Genomic DNA, 24,485 nt, shown 5'->3' with positions numbered 1-24,485 from the left:
GCCAGCCCAGAACACACCCTGAACTGCTCTATAAGAGGCTGGCAAGTATCAGAGCTGTGCCAACCTCTGCCAGTCCTAGTGGTATTGCAGAAGGCACAAGGACGTCACCAAGATGATGGGATGTGTGGTACTCGCAGTTTTGCTCCTCATGTCTTCTGCTGGTTTTGCCTTCTCAGGTAATGTCTTATGTGTGCGGGTACATTCGTAGTTGGGGAATAGAGCAACTTTACAAATACTTTGCTTTACTTACTTTTACAGACACTCTGGCTGCTGTAAAAAATTGGATTTAGGGCTAAACTGCTATTAGACTCTTTACTCTTAAAGCCTCAGTAAAACATATAAACTTGAAGTGCGCAGAATCTTTGCTGCAGACCTCATTCACCAGAGGAGGTTGTTGCCATTGTATGCCAGGCTACAGATCAAACACTGACTTCTAGGGAAACCACCTGCTAATAGGTAGCACAGTAGAGATAACCTTTCCATCCCCCATTTACATGCTATGGATATAACAGAGCTGCAACAGTCTAGTAGACCATCTTGCACTCAGCACTCCGGCTCCACCGACCCTCAAACTGCAGAGGTGGTTTACTGGAATCACCGCCAATGCTGCTGTGAGAACAGGACTTTATAATCCAGCAAGTTCCTGCTAGACATAAACAGCGTGTTCTAGTTATGTTCCCTAGATTCTTTGACTACATTTCACACTATCTATCTCTAAGCAGAGAGGGCTGCGGTACTTGACGTCTCCTCCTCTGCCCTATATGGAAATGAATGGAGTCCGCATCCACAAAGTGAATGATGCTGCAATTTTTACATTTGATGCTACTAGCTTGAGTTTTCATATTGATCTGCACGTCCTAAGAGATTTATACTGTAAGTGGATCATTTGAGGTATATGTTAACTCCTTAAAAGGTTTGTTGGGTTGCCATCCCGTGTATGGGTGAAAAAAACCCTTTTAAGGCCACCTTCACACAGGCAAGAAAATTGTACAAGATTTGTGCATTGCAAGGCACACAAATCTTGCACGAATATGAACTCCATTCTTTTGAATTGGGTTATACACATGAGCAGTGGTTTCTTGCATCACACCGCGAAACGGAAAAAAAAAAAATAGACATGCTGCGTTCGGCGAATCCGCGCCGCAGCAGCGGCTTCTGCTGGCTTAGCCGCAACGGCTTTGCCGTCGCACGTGGACAAGGTTTCTTAGAAATCTCGTCCACATGGCTGGCTAATCCCGGGATTAGCAGCCGCATGCGGATTTGCCGCGACGAAATTCCTGCGGCAAATCCGCCCCGTGTGAACCCAGCCTAAGGGTGACTACCCACTACAGTTTTTTTTCACTGCGAAATTCGCAGCGTTTTTTTTCTGCAGGGGTCTATGGGACTTGTAATGCTAAAATCGCAAGTGCGCAAAATTGCAATTTTGCGTGAACGCAATTTTAACATTACAAGTCCCATAGACCCCTGCAAAAAGAAAAAAAAAGAAAAATACTGAGAATTTCAGAGTGGAAAAAAAACCACTGTTGTGGGTAGTCACCCTAAGGGGGTAGCTCTGCAAGACTAGTGTCAGTAGTGAAGACAGCACCTCAGGGACAGCAGTGTAGGCCTTCTTCCCCTGCTACGGTAGCGACCGGAGAGGTTGTGGCAGAGGCCAACAGCGGGCCACAAGTATCTGAGACTGCAACACATGTGAGACCGATCCGATGACATATCAGTGTGTGCACACTGTAGGGACTACGACAGACATGTATGGACTGGGGAGTTTCTCCCGAAAGGGATCCTTGTGAGATGGGGACTGTGACGTAATGCTACAGATAACTGTCTTAGTAAATGACAGTGTGTGAGATAGAGCTCTGAAGTGATGTATCATATAGAGTTAAGTGAGTTCACAAGTGACACTATGTATGGAAGGACTGGGGGCATACTAATCCTAAGCATACGCTCGCTTACCATATAATAAAACATATCTTATAATAACCAATACTTACAACTTCTTGCTGAAAACGTGGGTTGGCCACAGCTTTATTAACATTTTTCAAACATATATTATAACCTTTACTTTTAACCTAACTATCTAAGTCTAAATTCCTCACGCTTTCCCATGCCTAAACTGTTGAACTTTTATTACCGTAACGGCCACAGGACGTTCGTAAGCCCCTTGTTACCACGGGCTTGCAAACCCTCCTCTAAGCCGTAGCCCGCATGGGAAGCTCCCGGCCTACAATTCCCCAGCTGTGACAACTTCCGCCTCTTTAGAACACCCTGCATCCTTGCACCCTGCCCCTTACCTGGGCGGGTGGGTGGGCGTCTGCTCTCCTCCTACGTCCTTCTTCCACTCCTCGGTCGTTTGTGGCTTTTCCCGCTCTTCTCCTTACTACTTCCTGTTCTAACTCCTCCCTCCCCACTACCTTTGCTCGCTAATTGACTAAACCCCTCACCCCCCTGCCCCCAGTCCCACGCCGCCTCGTTAATCACTTTGCGGCTTGCAAGACTGGGGGCATACTAATCCTAAGCATACGCTCGCTTACCATATAATAAAACATATCTTATAATAACCAATACTTACAACTTCTTGCTGAAAACGTGGGTTGGCCACAGCTTTATTAACATTTTTCAAACATATATTATAACCTTTACTTTTAACCTAACTATCTAAGTCTAAATTCCTCACGCTTTCCCATGCCTAAACTGTTGAACTTTTATTACCGTAACGGCCACAGGACGTTCGTAAGCCCCTTGTTACCTCGGGCTTGCAAACCCTCCTCTAAGCCGTAGCCCGCATGGGAAGCTCCCGGCACGCGGTATGCGCCGTATTCCTATGGCGCATCCCGCCCCACCACGCCAACCCTAGCCAATGCCATTTCCACACCGTCCTGGAGTCCTGACAAAAACGTGTCCAAACCAACATCATTAAGGTGCACTCCATCATCCCTAAGTGCTCCTCTTTCCTTGTCCTCGAGTTCCCAATGGCGAACTGCCACTCCGCCCAATGATTTAACGAATCTGGACATCCTAAGGTTGATTAATCTTCTTACTCTCTCAATCGCGTCACCGTCTCTGGCACCCCTCCAGCATCTCCTGGCCACGATGTCTGACCATACGAGCACACAATCCTGGAAACAGTCTCGAAAACGCATCATGTCCTGTTTCATGAGTACTAGCAATTCGTTCATTTTTGTTTTTCCTAAGTCGTTCCCCCCGGCGTGAACGACCAGTATAACTCGCCGGGGGGTCCACCTGCTGATTTTAAGCACGAATTGCAGAATCCTGGGCCATTGAAGCCCCCGCACACCCATCCAGTTTACCAGCGCGCCACTCAGACCCAGATTCCGTCCCATAGGTCGAGTGGCCGCTCTTCTCTCCGCCCAATAGATAAACGAATGGCCGATGATCCAAACATGCCATGGGTCAGACGCTGAAACAAGAGAAACATAGCAAATACCCGCAAATTGCAAGAAAAACGCCTACATAACGCTAAGTCTTTCGTACACATCAGTCCTATTCCAAAACCACGTCTACCGTACGATCCGGTCGTATGTACGACTTGTACGCTTGCGATTTCCATCGCCCCAATCGTTTTAAACCGTCCTCCGACATACCATGGGCTTCCGCTGTCGTTGCGGCCCCAATCCTAAAAGAATGCTTCCCGAATTCCCCCGGCTCCAAACCGCACTTCTTTAACGCCGAACGTAAAACCGCCGAAAATTGGAAACGCGTGAGCGGGGAACCAGAGGAATGTACTAAAAACTGCCCGCTCTGTGGGCGCTTTTTTAAGAACTCACTGATGACCTGGACCGGGCACCATTGTGCCCCTAATTGGTTAATGGTGAGCCATTCACCTCTTCCGTATACATCCGTTTTCGACTTCCTTATACCTATCCGTATGGCTGATCCCGTAGCTATCACGTCGGCGGCCCGTAGGCCACCCAACTTGACTTTACTTGCCGGGACCATCTCCCCGATACGTAAGGCCGCGAAAAATGCTAATGAAAAAGCCGTTCTAAACAACAGTGTTTCGTATTCATCCGCACAGACCGACTCCAAAGCTGACAACAGGCTTGTCAAAACTGGAAACGTGATTGGACGGCGCGTATCCGTCTGGACCTTTTCTTTTTTCCACCCGCGAATTATTTGTTGGAACACGAAATCCTTAGTCACATCTATCCTACCGTGTAATTTTAACAAAAACGCCACTCCCGCTAGATGCTTTCTGGCTGCTCCCACCGACAAACGCTTTTTACGCAACTCCGTCAGCATATCCAAGGTTGCTGACTTTGCCTTTTCCCCTCCTACCACTGTTCCACCTGCAAACTTCAACCATGATAACCAGACTGAATTGTAATTTTTCCACGTTGCAGCCGCCACCGATGACTCCACCAGCTTCAACAACTCTCCTCTGCCAGATTCCATAAGGAAGGCGGGCAGCGTACCCCTTCGGCATCCGCCTGCGGGTACCGTTCCCTGAACAGCTCCATCTGTGAACGAGAGAGTGCATCAGCTGCTCTGTTGTCACATCCCGGGACATGCTTCGCACGCAAATACATATTGCCCTGTAAGCATCTAAGCACCACGTGTCTCAACAAAGCCAAAACCGGCGGGGATGCCGACGATTGTTTGTTTATCGTCTGTACGACCGCCGCATTATCCGACCAAAAACACACTCTCCGATCTCGTAACTCTGCTCCCCATAACTCAATTGCTACCACCACCGGGAAAAATTCCAGCAGAGTTACGTTCTTCGTCCACCGTTTTTCTCTCCATGACCTTGGCCAGGACTCCCTGCACCAATGGCTGTTGAAGATCACGCCAAAACCGCCCGAACCCGCCGCATCGGCGAACAAACTGATTTCGGTTCCTTCCACATCTTCCCTAGGGCATACCACCTGCCCGTTGAAAGAATGCAGGAACACCGTCCATAAATGCAAATCCGCCTTTATTCCTGCCGTCACACGTATAAAATGATGTGGTTCGCGAACCCCCACAGTTGCCAATGACAGTCTCCTGGCAAACGGCCGCCCCATGGGAATCCCTTTGCAGGCGAAATTTAAAAGACCCAACAAAACTTGAACCTGCCGCAGCGTCACCTTTTTACACTTAGCCACTTCGTCCACTGTTTGCCGCAACCTGGCCACTTTATCCGCCGGCAACCTGAACACCATATCCACCGAATCAATTTCTATACCTAAAAACGTTAGGCATGTAACTGGGCCCATTGTCTTTTCCTCAGACAATGGGACCCCCGCTAACCGCATTAACCTCTTAAAATTTGTCATTAAGAAACCGCAATCACCCGATGTCTCTGAGCCGACGAACAAAAAATCGTCCAAATAATGGATCACCGATGTGATACCCGTCTCATACTTTAACATCCATTCAAGGAAGGAACTAAATAACTCAAAAAAATAGCATGAGATCGAGCATCCCATCGGTAAGCACATGTCGACGAAAAACTGGTCCTCGATTCTACAACCCAAAAGATGAAAGCACTCCGGGTGAACCGGAAGCAAACGGAACGCTGATTCAATATCAGCTTTAGCCAAATGCGCAAATCTACCCGCCGACCTTACCAACCGAACTGCACAATCGAACGACGTGTAGGCTACCGCTGCTTCTTCTTTTGAGATGCCATCATTGACCGATCCCCCTATTGGGAACGATAAATGATGTATCAGTCGGAACTTCCCGGTTTCCTTCTTAGGTACCAGACCCAAAGGAGACACTCGCAAGTTCTCGAAAGGAGGAATACTGAAAGGGCCGGCCATCCGACCCAACTCCACTTCTTTTTGAACCTTCTCTTTTACCAATTCGATATCGTCCCTTGCCGATTTCAAATTGGAGCATAACATAGTGGCAGGCTGATGCGCGTACGGAATTCTGAAGCCTTCTCGAAATCCTAACCTAAGGATTTCTGCTTCCTGTTTCCTGTGGTACATGTTTAACCACGGATCCAGGTACTGGCTTCTCACCGGAGTTCGCATTTCCGCCGGTGCTACCCACCGCGGGTACCGACCTCTGTTTCTTGAAACAGCGGATCGCCGCATGCTGCCCCCCGCATACCGAGCACTCGTGCCGGAATTTGCAGGTTGCGTAAAATCGACAATGGCCCTCATTGTACAACCAACAGGAGCCATTCGGCCTAGGAGATGCCGCGGGTGGTTGAGATGCCCCTCCCGCGGCTCCCCCGGGAAAGGAAGTCCTAGCTGGACGCTGCGCTAGGATCAGCTGAATCCATACATCAGTGGCCTTAGAGGCCCAACTCGTATGCGTTCCCGACACGCGGCGCCGAAAATCTTCGTCATAGCGCCACCATGCTGCACCTCCGTGCAACCGATACGCGCTATAAATGGTATTTAGATATACCATCATCTCCGTCGCTTTGCGTGGCTGAAACTGACACGTTACATGAACCAAAATCACAAAAGCCTGCAACCAATTACCAAAAGTTTTTGCAATCTTCGGTTTTTTGTCAGCACCTCGCTCTGCCGACCGCTCCTTGTCAACCATTACGTGGTCCGAAGAAAGCAAAGACCATATATCAATATACAAGCCATTTTTAATCTTTTCAACCACATCATCGGGCAGACCCACCCCTAGAGGGGCAACCCCACAAAACAACGAATCAGCATACTGTAAACTATCCGTTGGAACACTTTCTGTGCCCGCTGCTGAGCAAGCACCAATATTACCCGCAGGCGGGCCTGCGCCCCCTGGAGCCACACAGGACACTGAAAGCCCCTTTTCTGAATCAACTTTGCTCAACAGCGACCTCAGAACCGACACTAAATCATCTTTTTCCGCACCCGCTGCGGGATCCGACACACTTTTAAGAACATTGTATAGGGTAGACTCACCGCCTGGACGGACCTCCGGCGTTGCCAAGGGTGATGCCCTCGCTGTACCGCTCCCTTGGTTCCGTCCTAATTCGTACGCGGGCTGCCGACCAATCGATTGCCGAACCCTCCTCGTGTCATCCGACTGGGACGTGCCAGGCTGGTCCGGCCCTGACCGATCCTGCGCAAGCTCTTGCCACCTACTGCGTTCCCGGACCTTCCGATAAAGGGATGACTGCGGGTCCGCTCTCCGTGGCTGCTCCCTTCGCACGCAATACTCTTCCTGATCACTGCTAGGCACTTCGTCGCTTGACTCGCGCGGCCTGCTGCTGGCACTATGCCCTACGCTGGCCTTCTCTAGCTGCGCCTGGAACTCTCTATCCTGCCTCTCCTGTCTGGCTCGCTCTTTCTGCCTCTGCCTAGCGCCTTGGCCCTGCTTCTTAGAGCTCCGGCGTGGGACCTGGCTATGTGTGGGAAGGTAAACTGCGGGGTCTGCTGGAGGGGGAATGTAGTGGGGGTTCACGTAGCACTGTCTGTATTCATTGGTCTGGGCTGGTGGGCGCTGGTACAGGGTAAAGGAGGGTGGGAGTTGTTGTTGGTGGGGGTGGCAGGCCTGAAATGTGTCCATGTACCGGGGAGGGGGGGGGGGGGGTTGGCTAGGCCATGTGGCTAAATGTACCCTCCCCGCTCCCCCCTGAGGGCTATGTGGGGTCCTAAATGGCCTGTTTTCTTCCCTGTATCCTGCTGACCCTGCGCCCTGTGCTGGCACTGCAGGGTAACGTGACCTGCCTCCCCCCTCCCTGCTGCTGCTGGACCCGCTGGTGCTACCCGGGCTGTGTGTCAGGGGGGGGTTGCGTGGGCCCCATCTTTCCGTGCTCCCCCTCTCTCTTACTATCCCCCCACCCCCTCCCCCCCTGCCCACCGGGCTTCTCCTTTTTCGCGCCCTCGGCGCTGCCTGTGCCGCCACGTGCGCTGCACCGCCATCTTGCGGGGACGTGCGGCCGGACCGCGCGCTCCCCTGCTCCTCTCCGCTGCTCACACTCCGCTCACCTCGCACTAGTCCGGTCATCCTGCGCCCGGCTGCGCGATGTTGCCTCAGTTCGGCGCCCGCTGTCGCTCCCGAGCGCCGTCCTCCGAGTTCCGGACCCTCCGCTGGCACAGTCCTCTGAGCCTCCGATGCCGGTCCTCCCGCCGTACCTCTCAGTGCCGGCGACGACTTCCGGTTAGCTCCTCCGTCCCTCCTGGTGCCTGCGCTGCCCTGGCTGGCTCTTCCTCCTCCCCTCTTCGGCGCGGGGCTCGGACTGAGCCTCGCCGGGGGCTGCTTTCGCCGGCGTGGTCTCCCTCGCGGTGCCTCTTGCGGGCTGACTGGCTCCTGTCCCGATCTCCGCTGCGGTCTCCCAGGCGGTGTATCTTGCATGCTGGCTGGCTCCTTTCCAGGTCTCTGCTGCGGTCTTCCTCGTGGTGTCTCTTGCGTGCTGGCTGGCTCCTTTCCAGGTCTCTGCTGCGGTCTTCCTTGCGGCGGTTCTTGCGTGCAGGCTGGCTCCTCTCCCGATCTCCGCTGCTGTCCTTCTTCCCCGGCTGGTTCTCTGGCTCCGGCGATCGTCCTGCAGCTTGCCAGCACCTCTTCAAGCCATCCGGTGCCGTCTTGCATCACTGCCTCCTGGATCATGGCCCGTAAGTCGTCCATTTTCTTTCTTCTTCCTCCGCTGTTACCATCTTCCACCCGACTCTTCAAGCTTGTCTGCTGATGGCTTCTCTCTTGCCCGACTCCTGTCTTCTGCGCTCCCCGACTTGCTTTTTGTTCTTTTGTCTTTTCTGCTTCTATCTTTCTTCTGCTCGTCTGCTCTCCTCCTACGTCCTTCTTCTTCCACTCCTCGGTCGTTTGTGGCTTTTCCCGCTCTTCTCCTTACTACTTCCTGTTCTAACTCCTCCCTCCCCACTACCTTTGCTCGCTAATTGACTAAACCCCTCACCCCCCTGCCCCCAGTCCCACGCCGCCTCGTTAATCACTTTGCGGCTTGCAAAGAAGCTGGATATTATTGGGATGAGGTAGCATAGTATATTAGACTGAAGGGAGACAATGTCCATCTAGTTCAGCCTGTTTCAACCCCCCAATTGTTGATCCAGAGGAAGGCAAAAAACCCCAATGGGGCAGAAGCCAATTAGCTAGAGATGAGCGAGCGTACTCGCTAAGACAAACTACTGGAGCGAGTAGAGCCTTATGCGAGTACCTGCCCACACGTCTCAAAAGATTCGGGTGCCGGCAGGGGAGAGCGGTGAGTTGTAGGGGGGAGAGAGTGAGATCCCCCCCACCCCCCCCCCCCCCACGTTCCTCCTCGCTCTTCCCCGCCGACACCCGAATCTTTTGATACAAGCAGGCAGGTACTCACATAAGGCAATACTCGCTCGAGTAGTTTGCCTTAGCGAGTACGCTCGCTCATATCTACAATTAGCCCATTCGGGGGAAAAATTCCTTCCCGCCTCTATAACAGCAGTCAGAATAATCCCAGGATCAACGTTTGATAGTTCCTCCCTGACTCCAAGACCCGGATCAACAAACCACTGGTCACCTAATGTCTATATCCTGTAATATCGTAGTGCTCTAGAAAGACATCTAATCCCCTCTTAAACTACTCTATGGATTTTGCCATCACCACGTCCTCAGGCAAAGAGTTCCACAGTCTCTCTGCTCTTACAGTAAAGAACCCCCTTTTGTGTTGGTGATGAAACCTGCTTTCTTCTAGATGTAGAGGATGCCCTCTTGTTATTGACAGTCCTGGGTATAAACAGATCATGGGAGAGATCCCTGTATTGTCCCCTAATATATTTATACATAGTTATTTGATAGCCCCTTAACCGTCTTTTTTCCGGGGTAAATAATCCCAATTTTGATAGCCTCTCTGGGTATTCCAGTCCTCTCATTCCCTTTCTTAATTTAGTCGCCCTTCTTTGAACCCCCTCAAGCACTGCAACATCCTTCCTGAGCACCGGTGACCAGAACTGTACACAGTATTCCATGTGGGAATAATGTTCTCGTACCTCACCCCATACCTCTTTTAATGCACCCCAAGACTATCAGCTTTTGCAGCAGCTGACTGGCATTGATTGTTCCAGTTAAAGGGGTTGTCCGGCCATAAAGAATGAATCTCATTACTTCTGTTTGCCCAATACAATGCACTTTGTAATATACATTGCGCATTGTAAATTAGGCAAACAGAAGTTATTCACTAACCTTTAGGGGTGCCCCCCACCCCCACCCGCCCCCCTATGTTGCCTCTCCGGTCGTCCATGGACCCGACAAGTCTTCTCCTCTTCTTGTCGGGCCAGCTCCAGGTGTTCTCTGCACGGGGACGCGCTTCTTCTACTCCGCGCATGCGCAGTACATCTTCTGCCGGCTGCTTCAGGAAGCTCTGGTCTACCTGCAGGGGCCGCGCGGCCGTGGGATCTTCAGCTGACAGGTAAGGGGAGTGGAGGAGGGGGAGTGGAGTGCCGGTCTCTCATGGGGGAGGGGTGCTGCGAGCTGTCAGTAGTCAGCGGTGGGGGGTGCTGCGAGCTGTCAGTAGTCAGGGGTGGGGAGGTGTAGGGGTGACAGACCTGTCAGTCAGCAGTCCCGGGATGGGGGGGGGGGGGAGGGGGAAGGTGGGGGAGCTGCTGGTCGGAGCTGTCAGCCAGTAGTCGGAGGGGGGGGGGGGGGTGCTGCTGGTCGGAGCTGTCAGCTGGTGGCTTAGGGGGGGTGCTGCTGGTTGGAGCTGTCAGCTGGTTGCTTGGGTGGGGGGGGGGCTGCTGGTTGGTGCTTTCAGCTGGTGGCTTGGGGGGGGGGGGATGCTGCTGGTCGGAGCTGTCAGCTGGTGGCATGTGGGGGAGGGGGGCTGCTGGTCGGAGCTGTCAGCTGGTGGCTTGGGTGGGGGGGCTGCTGGTCGGAGCTGTCAGCTGGTGGCTTGGGTGGGGGAGGGGCTGCTGGTCGGAGCTGTCAGCTGGTGGCTTGGGTGGGGTGCTGCTGGTTGGAGCTGTCAGCTGGTGGCTTGGGTGAGGGTGCTGCTGGTCGGAGTTGTCAGCTGGTGGCTTGGGTGGGGGGGTGCTGGTCGGAGCTGTCAGCTGGTGGCTTGGGTGGGGTGCTGCTGGTTGGAGCTGTCAGCTGGTGGCTTGGGTGGGGGTGCTGCTGGTCGGAGCTGTCAGCTGGTGGCTTGGGTGGGGTGGTGCTGCTGGTCGGAGCTGTCAGCTGATGGCTTGCAGTTGGGGGGGGATGCTGCTGGTTGGAGCTCTCAGCTGGTGGCTTGGGTGGGGTGGGCTGCTGGTCGGAGCTGTCAGCTGGTGGCTTGCGGGGAAGGGGGGGCTGCTGGTCGGAGCTGTCAGCTGGTGGCTTGGGTGGGGGGGCTGCATGTCGGAGCTGTCAGCTGGTGGCTTGCGGGGGAGGGGGGGCTGCTGGTCGGAGCTGTCAGCTGGTGGCTTGCGGGGGAGGGGGCGCTGTGTGTGGGCACTGTGAGGGGGGGGGGCATGTGTGTGTGTAGGGCATGCTTGGTGGTACTTTCACTTTCAATAGCAGAGGATCGCGATCCTCTGCTATTGAAAGTCCTGCTAGAGATCACGATCTCCTGCTACTGCTATGACAGCTGTAGCAGGAGATTCCTTCATCTCCTCATCATGTCCCCTAATTACTGGACACTGGGACACAGCAGTAGCAGGAGATCGTACTGCTCTCCCTGCCCTCTCATTGCTTTGAATGGGGCCGGCGGAGAGGGGGGCGGGAGCTCAGTTCCTGCTCCTGGCTCTTCCATCCTCCCCCCCCCTGCACATGAGGACGACGTATATCGGCTCGGCGTGAAAACCGAGCTAATATACGTTCGTGTGAATGCAGCCTGACCGTTGCAGTTAAAGGGGTTGTCTCGCGAAAGCAAGTGGGGTTATACACTTCTGTATGGCCATATTAATGCACCTTGTAATATACATCGTGCATTAAATATGAGCCATACAGAAGTTATTCACTTACCTGCTCTGTTGCTAGCGTCCCCGTCGCCATGGATCCTTCTAATTCTGATGTCTTCTTGCTTTTTTAGACGCGCTTGCGCTGTGCGGTCTTCTTCCTGGTGAATGGGGCCGCTCGTGCCGGAGAGCTGGTCCTCGTAGCTCCGCCCCGTCACGTGTGCCGATTCCAGCCAATCAGGAGGCTGGAATCGGCAATGGACCGCACAGAGCCCGCGGTGCATCGTGGGTGAAGATCCTGGTGGCCATCTTGGTGAAGGAAGAAGAAGGAAGAAGGAAGACGTCGCAGAGCGAGGATTCGGGTAAGTAATAAAAATTTTTTTTTTTAAACACATCCCTTGGGGTTGTCCTGTGCCGAACGGGGGGCCTATGGGGAAAAAAAAACCCCTGTTTCGGCACGAGACAACCCCTTTAATAAAATTCATTGTTAAAAGCACCCAGACTACTGGTTGCAGGGGAGGAGACAGAGCGAAGAATATCAGAGCGGCTCCTCTACGGAGACTGACAGACAGGAGGAAGCGCTGCAGGTGGAAGTACTGGGTGAAGGCTGCCCCTCTATTATCTACTATTCATCAATTAAATACCCAAATCAGTATTAGCTGAATATCCAGAGTCACATGACATGTTTGGTTGGCCATATGACTGGCAGCCATTACTACGGACAGACCAGTCCATGTGGGGCTATATCATTCTACTACGCAAACATGGGCCACTGCACTGATATAAGAACGGTATATGAGCAGAGTTTTAGAAAGTTCTGATTTCCTACTACATAATAGTAGAAGGTGGACATAGTATAGGTGTAATGCGTATGTATATATGATGGTAGTATAGGTGTAATGCGTATGTATATATGATGGTAGTATAGGTGTAATGCGTATGTATATATGATGGTAGTATAGGTGTAATGCGTATGTATATATGATGGTAGTATAGGTGTAATGCGTATGTATATATGATGGTAGTATAGGTGTAATGCGTATGTATATATGATGGTAGTATAGGTGTATTGTGTATGTGTATATGATGGTAGTATAGGTGTAATGTGTATGTGTATATGATGGTAGTATAGGTGTAATGTGTATATGATGGTAGTATAGGTGTAATGTGTATATGATGGTAGTATAGGTGTAATGTGTATGTGTATATGATGGTAGTATAGGTGTAATGTGTATGTGTATATGATGGTAGTATAGGTGTAATGTGTATGTGTATATGATGGTAGTATAGGTGTATTGTGTATGTGTATATGATGGTAGTATAGGTGTATTGTGGATGTGTATATGATGGTAGTATAGGTGTATTGTGGATGTGTATATGATGGTAGTATAGGTGTAATGGGTATGTATATATGATGGTAGTATAGGTGTAATGGGTATGTATATATGATGGTAGTATAGGTGTAATGGGTATGTATATATGATGGTAGTATAGGTGTAATGGGTATGTATATATGATGGTAGTATAGGTGTAATGGGTATGTATATATGATGGTAGTATAGGTGTAATGGGTATGTATATATGATGGTAGTATAGGTGTAATGGGTATGTATATATGATGGTAGTATAGGTGTAATGGGTATGTATATATGATGGTAGTATAGGTGTAATGTGTATGTCTATATGATGGTAGTATAGGTGTAATGTGTATGTCTATATGATGGTAGTATAGGTGTAATGTGTATGTCTATATGATGGTAGTATAGGTGTATTGTGGATGTATATATGATGGTAGTATAGGTGTATTGTGTATGTATATATGATGGTAGTATAGGTGTATTGTGTATGTGTACGTGCCGGTAGTATAGGTCTAATGTGTATGTTGTGACAAGCCGGCGTTCACTCGCCTCTGGATCGCCGTCCACGCAGTCAGAAAGTGATGCACCTTGCACGCAAATATGCTCCAGCAACAGAAGATTTCTTTAAATCTGGCTCTTGCCAGCCTTTATTCATAACATACAGGTAATTATACACAGTCCAGATAAGCATTAGGGTTTACAACCCACAGGGTCCTGTCACTAACCGCTCCTGGGGCGTCTTCCTCCGTCAGACCGGGTGACAGACTCAACTGGTCCACACTGGGCCTCAGGCTCCAAGTCTCTGATGCGGCTCCCTTCACCATCTCTCTGGCTCTCTCAGCCAAGTCTCTCTCTGTATTTCTGGCAGGAACTGGCTCTTTTGTAGCCATTTACTACTACACCCATCAGGTGTTAACCTTTACCTTTCCTCTCTTTAGCTATCAGACTGCCTATCTAGCACCCTCTGCAGGCCAGTCTGATATTGCCCTGCTACAATGTATATGTGCCGCTAGTGTAGGTCTAATGTGTATGTATACGTGCCGCTAGTATAGGTCTAATGTGTATGTATACGTGCCGCTAGTATAGCTCTAATGTCTATGTAGATATGTGTAGGGTACTGGTGTATCTTGTCTCCTCCGGAACTGTGGGTGGAGACCTTGGATTGTCTGGGTGGAGTTATATGGAACGGCAACAGCTTGCAATTGGCTCCCTCGACGAAGACTGAAGGAAGCGCCTGACAGCCGGCATGGGACAGGGACAGAGAGAGCCTTGAGCCATGAAAATGTTGTGCACAAATCACCCACAGTGGCACAGAGATTGAAATAGATCGTGATCAGGCGTATTATTGTATCTTGACGCCACTAGGAAGTACTGATGGAGCCAAGATTGACAGGGTGGTGATGCCCCCTGTACCTGATTGGCTGCACAGTTGCCCACAAAGGAAGGATTTTTTAGAGCAGCATACAGCGGCCTCCGCTGCAGCCACGCAGCCCCAGCTGCAAGGCCCTTCCCCAGCAGTGTGACACAAGCATGCTCCCCCCTCTAATTTTCAAATTGCAGGCAGCAGCAGACCCAAGGTGGCCTCCCTCCCCCCGATGTGATGTTCACCTCGCGGCCGGCAGCAGGGAGGCCACAGCACAGGGGGGAGACACTGCGACATCCACCCGGCCACAGACTAAACACCACAGCAGGGATCCCACTGCGCCACACGACAGCAGCAGGAGCGTCTGCGGCAGTGGAACATGTATAGAACTGTGCACAGAGGACTGGGCATGACGGAGCTGAGTGGCGCCGGGCTGAACGCAGCCGGCGGGTGGGAAGCAACACACTGCCGGTGGCCTGGATTGAGGCCTCATCCTCCGGGCTCATAATCTAAGCCCAAATGGAAAACGAATCCTCACCCTATATGACGCTGTGCGTCTCCCAGACGGCACATGCGCATCAGCACCGCTATATCCATTCCTTAGTTATATGTGTGCATGCGCTAGATTTGGAGCACAAGTCACGATCCAAGTGACGTCGTGCACTGCCAGTCGGCGCATGCCCATTTGAGTGGTGATATAGTTAATACATCACTGTAATTAAATAGTATAATTATATAAAAAAGCCTGATTTGTGAGCATGCGCCGGGTTTACAGCCACGTCGCGTCACGTATGACACTGTATGGTGTCCAGTCTGCTCATGGCGTACAGTGGAACGAACGCTTGTTACATTCCAACCAATATTCAGGATGGCCTGCAGGGTGGTGCCGCCCCGTGACGTACATTTCCTGCGCCGGGTGCATGTGCCGGCATGCTGACAGCAGAAGCGCTTCCAGGTAATTTGATATTGCATCCTATAAAAATACCTTTAATGTTATGTTTTTTATGGTTGATAAAGGCGCCTTATGTGCCAGGAGTTTGGTTAGAATTCCCTCTGACTACTTTTCGGTATACCTCCTTGTAAGCACTTTTGTGATTTTATTTCCCCTAGTATGGGGTAATAAATAATTCCTTTTGGATATATAAGAATTTGGAAGCGAAGAGGATTTTTTTTCTGCTCCAGCAGTTTTTTTTCTTCTATTTTCCCTATTTGGACTTATACCCCTCCACTAGGGATGAGCGAGCGTACTCGGAAAAGCACTACTCGCTCGAGTAATTTGCTTTATCCGAGTATCGCTGTGCTCGTCCCTGAAGATTCGGGTGCCGGCACGGAGCGGGGAGCTGCAGGGGAGAGCGGGGAGGAACGGAGGGGAGATCTTTCTCTCCCGCCCGCTCTGCCCCGCTCCCCGCTGCGACTCACCTGTCAGCCGCAGCGGCACCCGAATCTTCAGGGATGAGCACAGCGATACTCGGATAAAGCAAATTACTCGAGCGAGTAGTGCTTTTCCGAGTACGCTCGCTCATCTCTACCCTCCACCTTTAAGTGTTGGGGTCTCTTCTGCTGCTGCCTGATTCCATATTGTGTGGGACACCAGGAGTAACTTCTATATCTACAGGCAATCCTGGACTGCAGGTTCTGAGTGGGTTCACTCTTAGCTTTAGGAGCACCCGCACAGCGCCAGGTGAGTCAATTATTTATCATCTGCATTTTTTGGGAAATTTCCCATAACAAAAGATCCCCTTTGGCGCTTTCCTATTAGTTTACTTCCAGTATAATAGGGGCGCCATGTGATTACACCAATAGTTGCAGAGAGCAGGCTCACAGAGACTGGGGACTGACAGGATTAGACTTACATTCTCTGACAGAGGCTCCTTTGTGGCGCCTCATCCGTCATTCTAACTAGGATACAGGACCTTTTATAACATCAGTCATGTGATGAAGGTCCTACTCCAAGTACCAGAGGTCTCTCACACCACCAGGATCTCTGAGAAGGTGCCATCCGGCCCGGGGCACAACTGCTAAAAGCTGGTGGAAACCTGGTGCCTCTGTCTGCAGGCTGATACTGGATGGCGGATCTATGTGACTTTCATTACATTGAGCATGGGGTGAGCAATGTGGCTGCTATTGTATTCTAAAATATATATTTATTACATGGGAGGAGGAGCACTGTAGCAGTCATATATGGAAGGAGAATGAACTGATAATGCCAAGTTAGCATTAATCATTTTGTTCCCCATGATGTACATATAACTCATGGAGAGGAGGGGCTTGAGGCTGTATGCTGTATATGTATGACATATGGATGGTGTCAGCAGGAGCCAGTTGTGACTGATAGCCAGCCTCCAGCTGTAACAGTAGGGATCAGTGAGTACAACAATCACCTTTGTTGGTCCCTTACATGCCGCAACCAATGTTGACCTCGGCATGTAAGAGGTTCACAAAGGCAGGACGCTCCCACTGTGACGTCATCTGCCTCCCTCAATGTAATCGTTGGTGCCATCCTGGTCTGCCAACGGCCTGTTATTACTTGATATACGATAATGCACAGCAGTATATTTGGTATTGCCATATCCGTAATGACATGGGCAATAAACTGAACACACTTTTCATCCTTCATGACAAATGTTATTTAAAAAGAGGCAAAATGTTGTAGTTTTTCTTTTTCAATGTGGCTTGGGAAAATCAAAAAATTTTAAGTCTGTGAGTGCAAATTTTTTTTATATATCTATTCCAAGAAAAGGGGCTTTTAGGCCGCCTGCACAAACGCAATCCTATGCAGACGGCCGCGGTTTGGCCACGCAAAATCTTGCGCGGCAAACAAACAGCGGCATGTCTTATTTCCGAGCCCCGCACAGAAACGTCACTCACTTGGCCGCCGGCTCATGAAAGAGTCGGGGCCGCCGGGCGCGGGTGAGTACGCGCTCGTCCCTGCAGGCGCTCGGGTCGGGTCCCGCGGCGAGAATTCTCGCCGCCGGATCCGACCCGCTCGTCTGCAGGTGGCCTTATTGTGGAAAAACCTTGGTGGGGTTTTCCAGGAAAGTATTATTGACGACCTTTCAACAATAGTTGATCCGCCAGGGTCCGTTGCTCGGGACCCCAACCGATCAGCTGTGCGGACGCAAGCTGTCAGCACCACAAATACATGGAAGCCGCCGCGCTGACCTCTGTGTAGTGGCCGGCGCTTGTAACTGCAGGCTGGGCTCTCCTTGAAATAAAAAAAATGTTATAAACGTAATGCAATACATTGTATGCCCACCAAAATGGTGCAAATAAAATCTGCAGCTTGTAATGTGGAGAACAAGCCCTCACATGGCCATATTAATGAAAACTTTTAAAAAAGTTATGGTTTTAGAAAAGCGGAGATAAAAATCTGGAAAAATCGTTGTGTCCTAAGGACCAAAATGTCTTTAAGGGGTTAAAGGGGACTAAACTACTGATGACCTAGCCTCAGGATAGGTCATCAATACTTGATCAGGGGGGATCTGCTACTTGAGATTCTCACCCATCAACTGATTGAAAAGACAGTCCCTGTCCAGAGAATGCCGCTGTCACTTCAGTCCATACCAGGCACAGTGCCTGACTTTTCTTAGTGGCTGCGTTTGGTATTGCAGCTTGTCTCATTAGCTTGAGTTGAAACTAGCAGTGTTCAAGCCAAATAAATGGTGGACAGTAGCTCATGGTGTGTGTAGTGTGCCTGTAGTATGTGTTGTGTATGTGCATAGTGTGTGTTGTGTATGTGAATAGTGTGTGTGCGCCCTGCCCTGTCCGGATGAAGATCCAATATATAGTTATGACATCACTTACCATTACTCGCTGTTCTCCACCTCCAAGCAGTAGGTTCTTATACTCTACACACAGGTTTTTAGATGTCCGACTGCATCATGTCCTTGTGCAGCAGTACCTGACGGTGACGAGGACCCAACAAGAAGCAGCAAGTAAATGGTGCAGTCTGATTCTGATGAACCAAACCCAGATCACCATTTTGTTCACTAGAACTGGGGGCAGGCCGGGGGTCTTTCAGCAGACGGAACGATCCTCTCATGGGGGCACCAAAAAATCATTTTGTGCAGGGTACCATTTATCCTAAAGGCATCGCCGATTAAGGAGTCAGGAGCAAAAGATGTTGGATGAACAATTGTTTAACAGTTGTTGGTGCATGGGCATCTGAAATGTCAGAACCATATATATATGTATATATAAACCTCTGTATAACTACAACCTCTGTATGTCTTCTCTATTCCACAGGCGGCCACTCTCATCGCTTCTACTCAACTCTAACCTACAATTCATCGTTCGGTTTTTCCTTATACAGTTCAACAAGGACAATTGATGACATCACTCTGTTTGGGTTTAACAGTGATGACGGAGTGATAGAGCGTAGAGTTCCCTGGTTTAAGGCTGCTAATAAATCTCTATTGAAAGCTAGTCTTTCAGAACATTTGTTTCATGGAGTAATGCATAATCTTACATTTGCAATCATGCATTATCTGAATGATATGGAAGGTAAGTGGCGCATACTTGGATCTGAAGAAATTATGCAAAATACATTCAAGCAGGTCATCTAGATATACATTTAAAGTCCAGATAGATCATAAGTTAGATGGGGGATGCTGTATAAAATAGTGAATGGTAAAATTGGAATTATAAAGGCTGTAATTGACATAAAATGGGGTCCCAGGCCGGTGGACGCGCCAGCAAAGCAAACAGGGTTGTTCGATCTTTGCAGCGGCTGATGCCTGTCCTAGGAGATGACGGTAAGTGACCAGTGGGCATGCCCGATGCCTTGGGGTCACACTGGACTCTGACCTCTCCTTTGCCCCCCATATCCAATCTCTGGCCCAAACATGCCACATGCACCTCAGAAATATTGCTAAAATACGCCCATTCCTAACCACGGACACGCTAAAGACGCTCGTGGTTGCGCTCATCCACTCCCGGCTTGACTACTGCAACTCGCTACTCATTGGCCTCCTCCGCACTAGACTCGCTCCACTCCAATCCATACTAAATGCAGCAGCTAGACTCATTTTTCTATCCAGTCGTTATTCAGACGCCTCTGCATTATGCCAGTCGCTGCATTGGCTGCCCATCCACTGCGGAACTAAATTTAAACTCCTCTACCTCACCCACAAAGCTCTGCATGGCGCTACGCCACCATACATCGCCTCCCTACTGTCAGTATACCACCCAGCGCGCTCACTCCAATCGGCTAACACCCTCAGACTAAACACCCCTGTAATACGAACCTCTCATGCTCGCCTACAGGACTTCACCAGAGCAGCACCCATCCTCTGAAACGCTCTACCCCAAGGCATCCGGACAATTCCCAATGCACGAAATTTCAGACGTGCCTTAAAAACGCACTTCTTCAGGGAAGCATACCAAATCTCCTGACCTAGTCCCTCGCCCCTCCCTATGGTGCTCCACCCTGTTTACCTTCTGATAAATGATCTGTACATAAAATTTCCTATTGCCTGTGTTCCCCAACCCCTGCACCTCCTGTACCACCCCCAGCCCATTTGTGTCAAACCCAATGTATCTCACATTGTAATTGTTGTATTGTTTGCATTTCTCCAATGCCTGAAAACGCTGCGGAATAAGTTGGCGCTATACAAATAAAGATTATTATTATATTATTGTTATGAAGGGCCTCCAAAGTACAACAGGATTCCATTTTTTTCTGCAGTTGGCGAACTTCTGTCTATTTTCATGTTAGCTGACGCTTATGGAGGTACCGCTGGGCTCCATATCAATCTTTAGCATCGTATTGAGGTAGTAAGGAGCCATAATACATTTTATTGTGAAAAAAAACTCATTATAGGTAGACACAAGATGTAACAGAAATCAGGAATGGTGGAGCGGGAAGATCATTATGTTCTTATTGTGACTAATGCAATGGGTTGGGTGTACACTGAATGGACCCTTTATTAGAGACTCCTATCTAGCAGCACATTGGATCCTTTTTGCATTCAGAATTGCAACAGTTTGCTGTGGTGTAGATTCTATGAGGTGGTGAAATGGTTCTGCAGGAATATCGGCCCCTGCGGACAGGAAGCTTCTTGTAGTTGCCGCAGATTAGATGACAATGCTGACATGTTCTGACCAGCTAACAGGAAGGGGTCAGCAATTCATGCTGCTTGTGCCAAATTCTGACCTTCCATCAGCAACAGAAATGTGGACCCATTTGATCAGGTAATGTTTTACTGCTGCTCAGTGATACAAGTTTTGCGCTCTTTTGCCCGCTGGAGTCTTTGTGTTTCTCTTAGACACAATGGCACTGGAACTGGTCGTCTGCTGGGTACTTAAGGCAACAGGATGTAAGCTTCTGAACGTGCATCATCCTGCAGCGGGAGATGGCTGTTACCATTAGCTGGCCTCCAGGTGCAACAGCGGGGTTACATAACATAGTAACTTAGTTTGTAAGGCCGAATGAAGACAATGTCCATCTAGTCCAGCCTGTTTATCCTTCTGTGTGGGTGATGAAACCTGCTTTCTTCTAGACGTAGAGGATGCCCTCTTGTTACCGTCGCAGTCCTGGATATAAACAGATCATTGGAGAAATCCTTGTATTGTCTCCTCATGTATTTATACATAGTAACATAGTTCGTAAGGCTGAATGAAGACAATGTCCATCTAGTCCAGCCGGTTTATCCTCCTGTGTTGTTGATCCAGAGGAAGGCAAAAAAAATCCCCAAGAGCAGAAGCCAATTAGCCCTTTTGGGGGGAAAAATTTCTTCCCGACTCCCTAATGGCAGTCAGACTGTTCCCTGAATCAACCCCTAATAGTTCCTACCTGCCTGTATACCCAGATTAACAATTAACCTAAGATTTATATCCTGTAATATCCTTCCGCTCCAGAAAGACATCAAGTCCCCTTTTAAACTCCTCTATGGATTTTGCCATCACCACTTCCTCAGGCAGAGAGTTCCACAGTCTAACTGCTCTTACAGTAAAGAACCCCCTTCTGTGTTGGTGATGAAACCTGCTTTCCTCTAAACGTAGCGGATGCCCTCTCATTACCGTCGCAGTACTGGGTATAAACAGATCATGGAAGAGACCCCTGTATTGTCCCCTCATGTACTTATACATAGTTATTTGGTCGCCCCTTAGCCGTCTTTTTTCTAGAGTAAATAATCCCAGTTTTGATAGCCTCTCTGGGTATTCCAGTCCTCTCATTCCATGTATTAGTTTAGTTGCCCTTCTTTGAACCCCCTCAAGCACTGTAATATCTTTCCTAAGCCCCGGTGACCAGAACCGTACGCAGTATTCCATGGGAGGCCTGACAAGTGCCTTATATAGTGGGAGAATAATGTTCTCATCCTTCGCCCCTATACCTCTTTTAATGCACCCCAAGACTTTATTAGCTTTTACAGCAGCTGACTGGCATTGGTTACTCGAGTTTAGTCTACAATCCACTAGTACCCACAGGTCTTTTTCCATATCACTTTTCCCTAGCAGTAACCCATTTAGTGTATATTGGTGACATTACATCCTTTTCTTCTTCCCATGTGCATAACCTTACATTTATCAACATTGAACTTCATTTGCCATTCCCCCCCCAAGCCCCCAGCTTATCCAGGTCTGTTTGTAGCCGTGCATTGTCCTACGTTGCATTGATTATATTGTATAATTTTGTGTCATCTGCAAATAATGATATTTTACTGTGCAGCCCCTCTATCAGGTCGTTAATAACTATATTAAACAGAATGGGGCCTAGTAATAATAATAATAATAATAATAAAGACAGTGACTCCCGTTCTTAACCCCCTAAATGCCGCAATCCATGTAGATTGCGACATGTCAAAGGTTCACAGAGGGAGGGTGCTTCCTCCGTGAGGTCATCGGACCCCCGCAATGTAATTACAGAGGGCTGACAGGTTGCCATGGCAACAGGACGCTAGATACTGGCATTCCGGCTTGCCATTGCTTATGATCGCTATTACCAGCAATATGGCATTGTAGGACAGAAGTCCTGCAATGCCTTGTCATAGTGGTCATAGCTGCTATGGTTCAGGTTCCCTACTAGTCCATAAAGAGTGTAAGAAAATGAAAAAAGTGTAAACAAATAAACATGCAAAAAAAGAAACCAAACCCCTTTTTTACTTATTTTCCTCTATTTGTACGAAAAAAAAGTAAAAATTTAAGAAAATCGCCACATATTTAATATCATAGTGTCCATAGGGACCTGGACTATAATTTGAGCACACTATTTATCTTGCGCAGCAAAAAAGGTTGGAAGAAAATGGAGGCAAAATGCTAATTTTTGTTTGTTTTACTTCCCAAAAAGTGCAATAAAAGTGATCAGAAAGGCTGTATGTAGCCCCAAAATGGTACAAATAAAAATGACAGCTCGTGATGCAAAAAGCAAGCCCTCACAGAGCTCCGGCCATAGAAAAATAAAAAAGTTATGGGACTTTGAATGCCGCAATGTAAAAATAATCATCATTTCCAAAAAAAAATGTTTGCATTGTGCAAAAGTGGAAACATTTTTTAAAAATTATAATATTTTTGGTTTTGTCATAATCCTACTAATTTCAGTGGATCTGCAGGTGAAGCAGTCAGAGTAATTTGACCCCAGAAGGGCCTTCCCGGGTGGTAAGGCCACAGGCGAGGAACCAGACCAAGCACAATCTGAAGTCCTCAACGGCGGAGCAGGTGGATGATAACATGATACATGTTAAAATGGCTGTGAAGGCCGAGGAAGGCTGTAACATATTAGAAGTTACAAGCCATCAAGTTAACCATGCACTGCATGTGAACCTCATTCTGTGAAGACTGTGTGTTGATCGAATGTGCACTGATCTATACAAATACATCCAACTCACACACCGGCATCTTCCAGGAAAATGAAGTCCCGTGATGACGGACGGGGGCAGGACTGTAAAATCTAGATGCCACTAATCACAGACTGGCACATGAGCGGTGTATAAAGATTCAGTCGTTCTATGTCGTTCTATGTCAGGCACTGAGGCAACTAGGCAGTTTGGCAGCTGTATCCACGACTGAGCAGCCCTATTTAAGACCCACTCTGCTCACCCCACATGAGGAGGGGGCTAAAAAAGGTGCCCTAAACATAGTCTGCCTCTCTCTTCCCTGACTGCACTACTGCATCCAGAGGGGTCACCACCTTGCAGTCAAAAAGGAAAAGTGAACTTCAGGAACATTGAACATTCTGACATTATTGGACAACGTAGACAATGAACGTCCTGAGCGCAGAACTGCTATTGTAGCAAGGAAGCTGAGGCACTTTAACATCGATATAGCAGCGCTTCAAGAGATATGGAGACCAGGAGAGGGACAGCTGAAGGAAGAAAAATTAGGCTACGCCTTCTTTTGGACTTATTTTCAGGGAAGTGCTTATATTTCAAGCTCTTCCCTGAAAATCACTGCAGGGGTCGCCTGCAGCTCCTTGCTTTCAAGGGGCCAGCTGCAGCGCCAGTCCCATTGAAAGCAATGTGGCAGCATTGTGGTCCTCTACTATAGCTCTTGACAGCTGTGGCAGGGGATTCCTTAACCCCCGTGAGGTGTTCCCTCATCACTGAACACTGTGACAGTGCTGTCACAGTGTTCAGTGATGAGGGGACTCCCCAGAGGGATTCTTTATGCATGCCGGTAAGGTCAATGCTGCGCATGAGAGACACTGATGTCCTATCTTTTGCAGGTGCGCATATTTTGTGCCTGTAAAAGACAGAGATCTGACCAGTGCACATAGGTGGCACGAAAAAATGCTTGTCTGATTAAGCCCTAATGGTGTAACGTTGGAAAGTGTTGACCATTTCCGCTACCTTGGCAGCCATCTATCCACAAAAGCTAACATCAACACCAAAATATAACACCGTCTGAGCTCTGCAAGTGCGGCATTTTTTAAAATGAAGCAAATTGTGTTTGAGGACCGGGACATTCATAGGGATACCAAGATGCTTGTTTATAAAGCTATTGTTTTACCAACCCTGTTGTATGCCTGCGAAACGTTGACCGTCTACAAACCTCACCCTCAACTTCTGGAATGATTCC

The 24,485-nt window shown here is 49.1% G+C and overlaps 1 protein-coding gene across 1 annotated transcript in view; it reads left to right on the top strand.

The window, feature by feature from the left end:
• Window positions 1-59: 59 nt before the first annotated feature.
• LOC136579710 (patr class I histocompatibility antigen, CH28 alpha chain-like) overlaps window positions 60-24,485 on the top strand; it is a 51,331-nt gene continuing 26,905 nt past the window's right edge. The window contains exons 1-2 of the mRNA XM_066579775.1: window positions 60-176; window positions 18,717-18,974. Of these exons, the coding sequence (XP_066435872.1) occupies window positions 113-176; window positions 18,717-18,974 (322 nt within the window). The 5' untranslated portion in view covers window positions 60-112. The remainder of the gene's footprint in view (window positions 177-18,716; window positions 18,975-24,485) is intronic.

The sequence above is a fragment of the Eleutherodactylus coqui genome, chromosome 10 (assembly GCF_035609145.1).
Source record: "Eleutherodactylus coqui strain aEleCoq1 chromosome 10, aEleCoq1.hap1, whole genome shotgun sequence".
NCBI classification, from domain to species: domain Eukaryota; kingdom Metazoa; phylum Chordata; class Amphibia; order Anura; family Eleutherodactylidae; genus Eleutherodactylus; species Eleutherodactylus coqui.
Note: the sequence above shows the minus strand (reverse complement) of the source record. Positions and strands in the feature narration are given on the sequence as shown.